The following is a 13,583-nucleotide window of genomic DNA, read 5'->3' as shown; positions in this document are numbered from 1 at the left end:
TAACGGGAGGAGCCCAGGTGGGTGTGTCCAGGAGCCCACGGGGGATGGAAACAGGGTGGGGGAAGCAGCAGGTGACATCAGCAAAAATCACCATGGGCAGCAGGGCAGGCAGGGGCCTGAGAGGGGATGAGACATGGGCAGGGGTGGGCGGCAGGGCAGTGGGGGCCCGGGAGGGGATGAGATGTGGGCAGGTGGGTGCCTGGGAGGAGATGAGGGGTGGGCAGGGGAGAGCAGTGGGTGAGTTCTGGGCCCCACAGGGCCCCAGGAGGACGGCCGTGCTGGGGTGAGTGAGGGCTGGCCAACTGGCCTGGAGCACAGCACTGGGGGCAAGCAGGCTGCCCCAGCTCAGGGTACCCCAGGCCTGCCCAGCCACCACCTCCCTCCCTCTGCCATGTGCCTGGCTGCTCCCCCCAGCTCCACATGCCCCTATCCTGCCCATTCCCCTGTGGGCCAGGAGGGAGCTATGCTTCTGGCTGAAGCACTGGGAGGGCAGGGGGCCTGCGGTGGAGCTGGCTTCCCTCGGCCAGCAGCTCTCGTGTGTCACGTAGCAAACATTCAGCACATTTTTTCTCCCAAGCATTCTGCAAAGGCACCAAGCCATAAATCAGGCGTGTGAGCGGCCGGGAGGGAACGTGCTGTGTGCCGTCTTCCTGGGGAGGATTCAGCCAATTACCCCTTTAAGATGCCCAAACTGACTCCAACCAGTGGCATGAGCCCTGCCCCGGCTAGTGAGCACAGACCAGCCCCCCTTGGCACTCCAGGGGCTCACCCCCACCGACAGACCAGAGGCCAAGCCCCATGTCTCCCTTCCCCGCTCTACCACCTTTCAGTCCTGAGTCATGGGACACAGCCCAGCTGGGGCCGGTGCCAGCCAGAGCCAGGGTTTGCCTGCACAGGCCTTGACATCCACCAACGGTGCTACCCAGGGACACCACAACACGCAGCAGGGGAAATGCAGCATGAAAAGAAACGGTTTCCTCACTCCCCTTGTTGCTGCCCACTGGGCGAGAAGGGTGCGGTTCCTAGGGCTAGGGCAGGAGGCACGAGGCAGCAGACAAGTCGTAGTGGGCTGAATGAACCATCAAGGCCTGCCCTTGGCGAGACAATGGGAGAGCAAGGACCAGGCACTACCTTAGGGGAGGCAGGAAATGGAACCGGAGCATGGCCGGCTGCGGCTGGCACAGAGACAAAGCAGGGGGCTAGGGCCGGGGGGAAGAGCTGGGCTGCCCATGCAGGGAGAAAGGTGGCCTTGCCCCGGTGCAGAGATGCTGCCGGCTGGGGCTCTTCCATTGTCATGCAAGGCCCCAGGGGTCCTGCATTCTTCGTGCTGCATCACTGCAAACGCCCAGCCCCCAACAGGAGCACGGGGATTATGGACTCACTGGAGGGTCACGGCAAAGCAGGGCCTGGCACATGGGCATTCAGGCCTGGCCCAGTGCTATTGTCTCTGCAGGGTGTTTGCCTGGTTCCCACATCAGCAGGGATAGACGGGAGTGAGGCCGCCCGTGCAGGGAATTGGTGCTGGTGCAGCCGGGGGTGGGACGGACCCGTTGTGTAGGTGAACTGAGGGGGGCAGAGAGGCAGGCAAGGACCAGAGCTGTGATGGTGAGAGGAGCACAAGGCCCTGACTAAGGGGCCGAACTCCTGGCCAAGTGGGCCTGGCTCGTGCACAGGCCAGAGGCTGGGGCTTCAGTGCTGCGACTCCTGGGTGGCTGAGCCACGCGGGCTGCTCACACTGGGACGTGTTTCTCTGGCTGATTACGCTCAGCAGCAGCCAGGTGGGTCAGCCCGCGGCACTCGAGCGCTTGGCATGCACCATCTGCTCCAAACAAGCTGAGATTTGTGGCAGAGATTTCCTGCCCATTCCTTGGGCATCTCTTCTCCTGCAGCACCTGGCACTTGAAACACAGTGAGCCCCACTCAGCCTGGCCCTGGCTCCTCTCCCCAGCGACAGCCAGCGGGCTGGGGATGCCAGCCCAGAGCAGGGCACAGCTGCACTAGCACCCGTAGGGGTTGGGGTGGCCCAGGCAGGTCCTGAACGAACAGAGGCAGGGCTCCAGCACGGGGCTGCTCTTCAGGACGGGCTAAGGGCCTCCGGGAATAGGAGTGAGTGGGAGGCAAAACTCCAGGACAGTCACAGCTCAGCTGGGCCTCAAAGCCCTGCCAGAGCCTCTGCTGCCCCTAGCCACCCACCCCCAGCCTCAGCAGCTCCCAGCCCACCCCAGGGAGCTCTAACAGCCAAGCGGCTCTGCCCCAGCTCGGGGGGGACTCCAGCCCCCTCTCTAGCTGCTGGGAGCGAACACGCCCGACCCTGCACTTAGCATCCGACTGCTGGGTGACCTGAGAACGAAGACACGAGCCTGCACCGCAACCAAGGCTCACCTCACAACGAAAGCCCAGGACCAGGCTGTGACGCTGCCTGGGGGTGCATGGGAGGGAGTGCGGAGCCATCACACAGGATGACAGCCCAGAGGTTGGTTCATGAACATCGCATTCTATTACAGGCGTAGGGGGGAAGATGCACTGCTGCCACGCTGGGTTAACTCAAATCACTGCACCCCCCCCCTCCCCAGATGCTTCGCCCCCACAGGCGCCACGCACCACGCAGCTTTCGCACGGCTGCCCCGCAGGAAAACCAACACTTCCTGTCCGAGTGCTGCCCCCGCACCCAGCACCCACCTCGCCTCCCTTCCCCCTGCTGGCAGCAGCAATCCTGTTGCAACAAATAACCCGAGGGGAGGAAGCGGCGTCACCAGCCATAAATGACATTTAATATTTAAACGGATAGGAAAAGACGCACAGCCAAACTAGTGCAAACCAGACAGGCAGGGCTGGGCAGCTCCAGTGTCCAGTCCAGCCGCTGAGAAGTTAGCAGAGATGACCGTACCCGTGGCTGGCTCTGGGGACTGAGTCCTGGAGGGAGATAAGCTGCTTCCTTGGCATTGACGAGGGCAGTGGAGTCAGTAAGGGGGGCAGCTGCGGAGACGAGCCCTGGCACACTCCCAGCTGAGCAGATGCAGTTATTCTGGACCTCCAGCCCCTTGTGATCAGAGGGGTGCTGTGGAGCTCCTGCCCACAGGCTCCACAGACAGGGCAGGTGTGAATGAATGTGCATGTGCTGTGCAGCGCCTGCCCACGTATACTCTCCAGACACCGTGCGCGTGCGTGGGCACATGCGTGTGGACAGGGGCAGGGGTACATCTTATTTCAAGGATACTTTAAACAAAACTGTGCTAGGCACCAGCCCCTGGAAAAAGAAATGACCCAAAATCAATTGCCATGCCTGGGAAAGAGAAAACCATGTGCAACGAAACCCCACATGCAGCAGCAGAGTGAGCATGAGTGTGCAAGATGAACACCCAAGCGTGCCTGGACTGTGCTGTCACACACAGTTCCCTGGGAAACCAGCTTCATTCTTCGCTTGGTTTTTAAGCCAGGTAAGAAAGCGTCCCCTTTGGCTCAGCTGAACGGGAAAGAGTGACGGTGGAAACGGGGGCTGCCAGGGCCGCTCCCGTCAGTGCCGGACACACACGGGCTGGGGAGGGGGGTTGAGTTATAACATAAAAAGACAGCAGGCACTGAGGAGGAAAAAAGCCCCTGAAGACCAGCTCAGCTTCCCCTCCACTGAGAATGGAGCAGTGCCCAGGCTGGAGCAGCATGGGGGTCGCACTGGGGGGCAGGGTGGCAAGCTGGCAGGACCTCGGGGAAAGAACACTGAACAGTCCCACAATGCACAGTCCAGTCTGGAGGTGCCAGCTCATCCCATCCTAGGGGACTGCAGCCGCTGCCGGCCAGCCTGGCTGGTGCTTCGCCCACGCAGACAGGCCTGCGTTCGCTCTGAGGGAGGGGTCGGAGAAGAGGACTTTAGATTAACATTTTCCACCATGCAGGAAACACTGGGTGCACACAAGACAATCTGTAGACGCAGCATTTCCCAGGCAAGGCGCTTGTCGAGGGGCCACCAGGAGCTCTCTGGAGGCCAGTCAGAGGGTCGCCGAGGTCTGGCATGGGCTGGCTCACGGATATACGAGCAGAGTATTTCTGAGGCTGTGGAAAATGCGTCCCTCCAGGCAGCCTCCCAGGGCTATGCTGAGGTCTCTGCTGGCTTGCTCTCTGGGTCGCTGTCACTCAGGTAGCCCCTGGAGGAGTACCTGGACCTGGGCATGCTTTCCAAAGGGGCTCGCTCCTCCTCTGATTTGTCGCAGGCGAACGCTCGGCGGTAGCCTGGGGGGCTGCACACAGGGAACAAGGCAGTTAGCAAACAGCCAGGGAAGAGCAGACATCACCTCAGGAGACGCAGGTCAGACCCAGCCTTGGGCAGCAGTGCACCCCCCATGGGGCTGGGCTCCCTCCCACGCCCACCCCAGGGCTCAGATCCAACCCCCCAAACCTCAGCGTGGGCAGCAGGGAGGCTGCCTGGCCATGCTGTGGGAAAGTGGGTTGGTGGGGTGGAGGCCAGTCTCCGCAGGCACATGAAGGCTCTTATCTTATCCCCCCCACTCACCCCCCATGCAGGCAGGCCTGCCAGCAGAGGGGGACAAAGGGGGCGATTGCCCAGGGGTCCGGGTGACTTAAAAGGTCCTGGGGGCCCCAGCTGCCACTGCTGCTGCAGTAGCCGTGGCTGGGCGCCCCGGGACATTTTAAATCATCCAGGCAAGCCGCAGGACTCGCTCTGCAGAAGTGGTGGGCTGGGGAAGTCGGTGGCTGCCACGCACCGCGCCTGCAGGGAAATGCCTCCTCTCCACTGCGGGCCCCAGCACCAGGTAGGTAGGGCTGAGTAGGGGCCCGGGGGATGTCACCACTCTGTGCTCCCAAACTTCAGCTCTTCTGCCCCCTAGGACTGTGCTGGGAGGGGGATCCCTGCTCTGTGACGGCTCAGTAGGGCTGGTGAGTGTGGCTAGGGGGCAGGGCATGGGTCTCTGTGGGGAGGTGCTGGGCTGTGAGGGGGAGGGGGCACTGGGGGGTCTGTGTGGGGTGCTGGGCATTGGTGGGACTGTGGGTGCTGGGTAGGGATGGGTGTGCAGGGCACTGGGCAGTGGTGGGGCTGTGGGGGTCAGCATAGCGGGTCTAGGGGAGGCTGAGCATAGGGAGTTGGAGGGTGTTGGGTGTGGGGGCTGTGTGACGCAGCATGGGTCCATCCCCAGAGAGGAAAGGGCCCTCTGGCAGCAGAGGGTTGGGCGGGTCAGTGTGTGTCTCCCGGCTCAGTGCGCTATTATCCTGTGCTGATGGCCAACCGAGTTCGCAGGCATCTGAACTCCCTGGCGCAGCTCTGCTCCTGTACGCAGCCTTCTGCACCGCCATCTCCTAGTGCCCCCTTCTCCCACCCGAGCGTGGGCCCCCAGGCACTGCAGTCAACCAGCCGGGAGAGCCGAGTGGGACGGTGCCCCGATGAGTGAGATAGCGAGGTGGCATGTCCATTGTGGGGAGAGCCCACTGGCACACCCTGCCCCCAGCCCTGGAGAACCCCCACCTTAGGAGATGGGCTGTCCTTTAGCGGTCCAAGCACAGGCTCTTGGGATTGGTCTCTGCCTCAGTTTCCCAGCTGCACTCAGGGGTACCAGCCATGGGGTGAGGAGTAGCTAACATTTGCAAAGGGCTTTAGACCTCAGATCAAAGGGACTCCAGGGAGACCAAGCCTTACTACTGCACCCCAACATTTACTGGGCACTGGGACCCACCTCGGAACAGCACCAGCAGCCCTGCCTTGGGCCCGGGAATGGCTGAGCAGTGCTGCCATCACATGTCCCTGTGAGCATCCTACAGAGACAATAGCAAATATGCCCAGGGATCTTGCACCGCTGGCACTGCCATCTCTCCTCCAGTACTCCGCACAGGACCGAGATACCACTAGTGCCATATCAGGGGCTACCCAGACCCTGCTCTGAGACAGGAGCCCGTTTTATAGATTGGGAAACGGGCAGAAAGGGGGGAATGGACTTGCAGCCAAGAGCTCTAGAAGAGCTGGCTGAGGAGCTTGCTGCGTTTTGGATTTTCAGAAAGTCCTGGAGCACTGGGGAAAGTGTCCAGAAAATGGAAGAAAGCAATTTTTTAAAAGAGTAAATGAGATGACCAGGGTCATTATAGGCCTGTCAACCTGACATCGATCCCAGGCAAGGTAATGGAGCCCCTGACACAGGACTTGATTAATGAAGAATTCAAGGAGGGTAATATAATTAATTATATGGAAAATAGGCCTACTCAAACTAATTGGATCTCTCTTTCTGACAGCGTACAAGCTTGGCTGATAAAGGTCATAGTGTTGACATCATATACGTAGATTCTCTAAGGTGTTTAGTTTGGTACTGCACTAGAAAGCTATCAAATTAAGATGGCACAGGTTACATAGATTAAAAGCTGGCTACCTGACAGGCCTCGAACTACAATTTGAAATGGGGAATCGTCATCGAGCGGGTGAGTTTTTAGTGGGGTCCTGTTGGGATCAGTTTTAGGCCTGTGCTGTTTAACATTTTTATCAATAGAGAACATAAAATCATCACTGATAAAGTTTGAAGATGACACAAAAATTGGAGGAGTGTAATGAGGAGGCCAGGTCACTGATTCAGAGCAATGTGGCTCACCTGGTAAGCTGGGTGCACGCAGATAATGGGCTGTACTCTAACTGTAAATGAATACACCTAGCAGCAAAGGTGGCAGGCCATATTTACAGGATGGGGGACTCGGAAAAGGACAATAGGGGCTGTGATGGAGAATCCGCTGGTTGTGGCCAAAACAGCTAATGCGACCCTTGGATATATGAAGAGGGGACTCTCTAGTAGGAGCAAAGAGGTTGTTTTACTGGACTCCCGTGGCCAGTTCTGGGGCCTGCAATTCCAGAAGGATGTTGATAAACGGGAGAAGGTTCAGAGAAGAAGCGCAGGAATGATGGAAGGATTAGAAATCCTGCCTTAGAATGCTGAGAGGAGCTCAGTCTATGTAGCTGGACATGGGTGACTTGTTTAATCTACAGGTGCCTACACGGGGAACAAACATTTGATACTGGGCTGTTAAACCGAGCAGAGGCAGGTCTAACAGGGTCCAGTGGCTGGAACTTGAAGCTAAACAAAAACTGGCAGTAAGGCATAAATTTGTACCGGTGAGAGGAATTAACCACTAGGACAATCTACCCAGGGGTGGAGCAGGGCTGGGGGTGGGGAGGAAGAATTCTCTATTCCTGACCATTTTAAAATCCCGACTGGATGTTTTTCTTGCGGCTCTGCCTTAGGAATCTCGTTGGGGCAGGTCAGACTACATGATCACAGCGCTCCCTTCTGGCCAGGGAATCCATGAACTGCCCAAGAACACCCAGCAGATCAGCAGCAGGAGTTCCTGGCTCCAGCTGGGCCTTCTGCTGGACAGGGATGGCCACTCCCATTGGAATGCAGGGGCAAGGAGGAGACTTTCCAAGTTTCTGTTGTTCCCAAAAGCTGGTTGTGTGTGGGGTGGGGGTGGGGGTGGGTAAAGTACTAGCATTCAGCTCTGGATAATTGGCAGAGCTGTGCATTTATATGGAGGCTGCATTCCCCCAGGACCGCCTCTGCCACAGCAGACTGTCAACCTGGCAGCTTTCTTTACGAGGGCTCATGATTCTTTTTTATTATTTTTAAGACATTTTCAGACCATTTGGAGAGATTTACTCTCCCCTGGAGTTAGCAGAGCTAAGCAAGTAATCTGCAACAAATCAGGCATTTGTTGAATTGCACCTCTATCTGCTCAGGAAGCGTTTGCGAGAAGACTGTGAAATTGCAGAATTTGTTCATTATTTAAAGTTTTGTGCCTATTTTTTCCCTGTGAAAAGAAATTACAAATGAGAAAATTCACTATTTGAATTTTGCACTTTGCGCTGGGTAGGCAGTTACTTAGGTCATGTGCAACAGTTTCAGTTTCCTGATTGGATAACTGTTACTAAGCAACAGCGCAAATTTTAAATAAGGACTTTGCCATCAGCAAATATTCACACTTGAAATTTGCTTCCGGTGAGCGTCTGTGCTAGAGAAACTCATCTGCTGGAGGGTCTGCGGGGCGAGCGCGCCGACAAATCCAACTTCACATTCCCATCCAACATCTACAGACACTTCCTGGCCTATTCGCCCAGCTCCAGGAGTCCAGCACAGCCACCCAGTCCAGGTGGCCTGGGGGAGCTCACAAGTGGATTTCACCTTTATTCAAGGAGCAGCAACAGGAAGGTGTGAGGCTACATTATCTGTCACTGCCTGTTAATCTGTGCTGCTCACCAGTCATCTAGTGTTCACAGCCCTTCCCCTCACCTCCACCAGCCTGCGCCTTCCCCTGCTTGCATCGCCTCTGAGCGCAGCCTTGGCCAGACAAGGGAAACGGCCCCCACTCTGGGAACCGCCGGCTCCATTGCTGTTATGGCAGCTCTGGCGTCACACACGTTACAAACAAGCAGCGTGGCAGCCCCAGCTGCAGGGGATTGTTCCAGCAATTGAACACTTTAAAAGAATTGTTTAAAAAGCTGCTTTCCTTCTCAGATAATTCTCCATTCAAAGCTGTCGGAAACAATTTAATACACAAATAAATTCCTGCTAGAAAAAAACCAGGCCCTGACCACAGTCGCTTCCCTTCCCCCTCTCTGCACTGCCTTCTCAGAGCTGCTGTTCCTGACTGGCCTCTCCTGCAGGTCTCTAACCCACCCCCGAGTGCTGTCCCCCGTGGGTTCCTGGGGCATGATCCTGGGACCATTCGGCACTCCCCATGCCCAGCCGCTTCCAGCTCATCCCTCCTCATCTCCCACACAACTGCCTGCTTAAGAAAGAACCAAAAAGTGACCAGAGCTACAGAACAAGGCCCTGGTTCCTCCAGGGAGCCCAGCCACAGTCAGCCAGAGCCTGACTGCCCCAGCTCAGAGCAGTGCCCTACTCCTACACCATGCCATATATACCTGTGCGGGGGGGGGGCTCTATTTCTAGGTAACTAGCTGCCCCATAAATCCCAGAGCGGTCAGGGCATGGGGATGGCATTGGGGGGCTACACAGAGGAGGGCGACGACCTCTAGCCCTCAGGGAATGCCCAGGACCCTATGGCACTGCTTGCTTTCTGTGCGCAGCACCACACCGGCTTTGCTCATGGGACGTCTGGGGAGAATCACATGGCCCCATCCCCAGCAGGAGGAATTCACGTAAAGTTTTCCATTTCCAGGGCAGGGCCTGGAGCCCAGCAACTCTCACCCCACCTCGCCCTTGGAGTGCCTCTGGCACAGGATCAGTGCCACTCACTAAGCTGCAGTCACACACGGCTGCTCCCACCCCCCTGCACAACACACAAAAACGGGCGTGTCAGTAACTCCAGCCTGTGCAGGGGACTCCCTGCATGCGCATGCCATTCTGCTGTAGGCTTCCGGTCCTCGTCCCCACCCTTCGCAAGCTCACAGTCCCCGCACAATCTAGCCCATCGTCCAGGGTGCTGGGAGGGAGGACAACCCCATCGGTGTGCACGAGTAATATCCCCGGCTCAGATGGAAACTCAGCAGCAGCAATCACATGGCGAGCACCCCTGGCCCACAGTGGGCCAAGGGGAGTCTCAAATCACCCCTCAGTAAACCACTCTGCCTGGAATCCCAAAAGTGGGGGAAAGAGTCTGCAAAAGGGGACTCCGATACAGGGCAGCCCAAGGGGGCTGGGAACCAGCCGGCGGAGCCACCTCCTCCTTACAGAGCTGAGATGACAGGCACCAGCTTGATTGGAGCAGCACTGCATGCTGGGATGCGTAGTTTCTGCTGGCCACTCTCCATATCGGAGCAGATGGTAGCTGTAGCTGGTTCTGCTTTACGCAGAGATGGCTCTGAACCAGCACCCTTGAGCTGAACACCCCTGAACTCTGGGAAGCCTGCACTGTCCCATCTTGGTAACAAGCAGTCTTGTCTCTCACCACGTGGTGGAGGCGCAGTGCATGACATTACACAGCACAGTCAGTGTGGGAGCTTGAGAGAACCACTGGCTCTGTGTCCAGCTGCCTCATCTCTAAGGGTGCCAAGGATCCCTCAGCTGGGGCCAGCGTGGGTGCTGCTGGCTCAGAGTTAAAGCACCCCAGAAGCAGCCAGTGTGCTCAGGGCTTCCGACAGGCCAGCAGGGAGAGAGCAAGAGGGCAGGGCGTGATGACATCTGATGATTTCCATGGCCTTTTAAAGTTTGCCCCTGAGAATGCAGAGGCTGTGCAGCAGTGGGGTGTGGGAGCTGTTCATGCCACGGCCGGTTTATTCTGGCAGCACATGCTCCTTGTTAGGGCCTTTTTAAATACAGACTGATGCTCCTCTTTCCCGCAGTAACTAATCCCCGGTCTGAACTGGGAGCGGGGGATCCTGCAATGCACTGTGACCCATTAATTTCTGCAGAAATAAATATAGCCGCATACTTAACAGTTTCTGAAAGGCCGGGAGGGATTAGTGCTTCTCAGTGTCCTGCGCGCGCCAGCCGCTAATCCTTGGAAGGGATACACTAGCAGAAAAAAGGCGCCTGCGTTGACAAACCCTTTGTGGCTATTGCCAGCGCTCTGCGCTCCTGCTGTCTTTGCCTGGGTTGCATTGTCACAGGAGTGTGCGAAAGCTAAAGGCAGGCCCCACACCTCACCCCACAGCAAGTTACATGGGGTTGAGCCCTACGCTGTAGCAGCTGGAGCTGCGTCCTTCTCCAGCAGGTTTCCAAACGGGCTGGTCACTGCCAAGCGGCAGCACCGGCCAATCCCCCCAGCAGTGATGTGGCCTCATGCTGAACATAGGCAGCTTCAATGCAGCAGTGGGGAGGAGGGGGCCCACGCCAGGCTCAGCCCTGGCAGGGTTAGTAATTCAGGGCCTACAAACCCAAGAGTGCTTTGCCAGCGTCTGCACTGCGGTGAGCCCCAATGCCTACTGGCACATCCCTCACTGAGCAGTGCCAGGCTGGCGGGATTACAGCCCCCCCTCCCCATGGTAAATCAGCAGCTGATCCCTCCTGCCCAAGGCCATTAGGGTTTCCCAGAGTGATTGATTTATCTGGAGTAGCCAGCTTAGCTGGGCTCTATCCCACAGAGTGGCTGGGCAGCTGGAGGGGCGGGGCAGAGAGTTCAGAGGCATTCCCCGAGCTGGAGACATGCTGCCTGGCCGGGCTGGGGTGAAGGGTTAGGGGCAGCAAGGAGTGCAGGGTGAGGGGGGTTAGTGGCACCCAGGCATGCTGGCATGCTGCACTGCACACCACTCAGCACCTACTGCCTTAGTCGCTCTCGGGCCGGTAGAGGTATTTCATCATCAGGCTGTCCACCTGCTTCTTTCGCTGCTTCTCCTCCTCCTTCAGGCGCTTGCTTGATTTCTCCGCGTCCCTCCCCTCCGTAGCTCCCTCCCCTTCGGAGGCTGGGCTCTTCTTGGGGCCCTTCTTGACGCTGGAGCTGCTGTGGTAGGAGCTGGACGAGGAGTCCGAGGAGGACTCCGAATCCAAAGGCAGTTGCTTCTTCTTGGACTTCTTCTTGGCCTTCTTCTTGGCGTGTTTCCTGGCGCTCTTCTTGCGCTTCTCCTCTGAAGAGTCCTCTTCGGAGCTGCTGCTGCTGCTCCTCGGGCCCCTGCTGCTGCGCGGCCGGGAGCAGTCCAAGGCTGAGGCGGAGCGGCGCAGGTTGCTGAAGGAGCGCTCCGAGCTCTCCGGTCGTGCAGCGCTCCTGGCGCTCCGCACGCTCCTCTTGTCCTCCTCCGAGTCCGGGTCGGGGTCCGGATCCAAGCTGGAGCGCTTGAACTTGATGGGCTTGTAGTTGAGGACCTCGTTGATGGCAGCCTCCAGGTCAGGGTCCAGGTAGGAGCAGTGGCTGACGGGCCGGATGTCCGAGTCCTCCAGCTGCATCTTGTCGGAGGCGGAGGTCCTGGGCCGAGGGGGCACGGAGAAGCTGCGCCCGAGCGAGTGCTGGCTGTACAGGGAGCGGGTGTCGCTCAAAGCCACACTAGACACGTCATCCAACTCCTCCAGCCGGCTCCTGCTCCGGCAGAGCCGGGAGTCAACCCGGCTGCCCAGGGTCGAGGTCTCCAGCCCCAGCTCTGCCCGGCGGCTCAGCTGGGGGCTGAGGGCGCCGGAGACGCCAGCCAGCGGCTCGCTGAGCCGGGATGTGCTGCGCCGCAAGCTGCCCGGGCTTGAAAGCGTGAAGCTCAGTGTAGACCTGGCGTCGGCCTCGTCAGCCTCCAGCCCGTGCCGGGAGGAGGCAGCCCGGCTGGCCGGGGCAGACAGGGCAGAGGCCTGATCAAAGTCAGCCGAAGTGACAGACCACCTCTTCTCCAGCCCCTTTCGGGCTCTGCTGCTGGCCTCTGAGAAGGCTTGTGAGATGACGGAGCCCCTGTCATCAGGGTCCTCGCTGCCCAGGGACTTCCTCCATGAGCTGACAGAGCCGGTCTCCTCCTGGCTGCTGGCTGCCGAGCTGCGCTTGGCCTTGCGGAAAGACCTTTCCGGGGAGGCCGGCCGCTCGCTCAGGGTGGAGAAAAGTGTCTCCGAGTCCCCCTGGCCACCAATAGAGTCCTTCAGGTTAAGCCGCTTCCTGTAGCTCAGGGAGCTTGTGACAGAGACCGGGCGCTCCTCGACCTCCTTGGGCTCTCTACCTTCCTTCCCCTCCTTGGGGGCCGAGTTCAGGGCCGGCCTGAGTGACCAGCCGACAGCAGCAAATGGGGAGGGAGAGGGGAGAGAAATAGCAGGTGAGGTCAGAGAGACACACTGGGCACAGGAGAGAGGGAGGCAGCAGAGCAAACCCAGCTACATAATTTGCGTCAGTGGAAAATAGCTTCCTGGGAAATGTCATGCAAATGAGGGAATTGTTCTATCCCATCACTTTCATCCCCCTTTCAAATGTTTCATTCAATTATTTCATTGTCAGCTACCTGGAGCCGCTGTCTTTGATAGCCAGCTGCCAAGAAGGTGGAATTATCCCCAACACGAAACACTCTACATCTGCACTACTGAAGAAATTAAACCAACTAAGAGAAAGAGCCTTGGCTCTGTGGAGGGAGGAGAAGCCCCTGGGATCCCTGAATCCATAGCAGGAAATTGGTTTGGTATAAAAGCAATCTGTACTCAGCAGGCAGCTCTTTCCCCAGGAGAGGCTGCTCCAATCTCCTTTCTCCTGGCCCCGGTACCACTCGAGGCGAGGGGTGCCAGGCCCGCCCAGCCCCGCGGATGCTCCCGAGGCACAGGGAAAAGCCACGGCCAAGGCCCTGCTCACAGCAATCCCACCTGCTGAGTGAACCAAGGGGCAGAGCAGTGGGAGCCGGGGGCTCGGTTGTGGCTCCAGCACTTCCAGCTCAGACGTCTTTGGTACCTTCCAATTTGTATTTTTGAAATTCAGTGCGCTTAGTTGCCATAGCAATGAGTGCTCTATCCAGAGATCAATACGCACTCTCCGTGGGGCCCCGGGGCTTGGCCTCTCAGGGGTACAAAGCAGGAGAAGCTGGATACTTCTACTGCTCTGCCCTCCAGCATCACGCCAGCCACCGGCCCCTGGCCCGGAACCCACGGCTCCTGGCCAGCTGTGGGAGCCATCACTGCAGGCCCAGCCCCGACGGGCCACTGTTCTCTGCGGGCAGCACGTGGCAGGGAGTGGTCTGTGCTTGGCTGCTGGGGTGCACCCTT

At 58.3% G+C, this 13,583-nt stretch overlaps 1 protein-coding gene across 16 annotated transcripts in view; it reads right to left on the bottom strand.

The window, feature by feature from the left end:
* Positions 1-2,749: 2,749 nt before the first annotated feature.
* Positions 2,750-13,583, bottom strand: part of MYO18A (myosin XVIIIA) — a 135,481-nt gene continuing 124,647 nt past the window's right edge. For 13 of the 16 annotated variants that reach the window (XM_050929239.1, XM_050929240.1, XM_050929241.1 and 10 more), the window contains 2 exons: positions 11,198-12,597; positions 4,140-4,232 (listed from right to left, as the gene is read on the bottom strand). In XM_050929239.1, the coding sequence (XP_050785196.1) occupies positions 11,202-12,597 (1,396 nt within the window). In that variant the 3' untranslated portion in view covers positions 4,140-4,232; positions 11,198-11,201. Of the gene's footprint in view, positions 4,233-11,197; positions 12,598-13,583 lie in introns of all 16 variants that reach the window. The other 3 variants (XM_050929253.1, XM_050929252.1, XM_050929254.1) reach the window with 1 other exon arrangement.

Source organism: Gopherus flavomarginatus, chromosome 19 (assembly GCF_025201925.1).
Source record: "Gopherus flavomarginatus isolate rGopFla2 chromosome 19, rGopFla2.mat.asm, whole genome shotgun sequence".
NCBI classification, from domain to species: Eukaryota; Metazoa; Chordata; order Testudines; family Testudinidae; genus Gopherus; species Gopherus flavomarginatus.
Note: the sequence above shows the minus strand (reverse complement) of the source record. Positions and strands in the feature narration are given on the sequence as shown.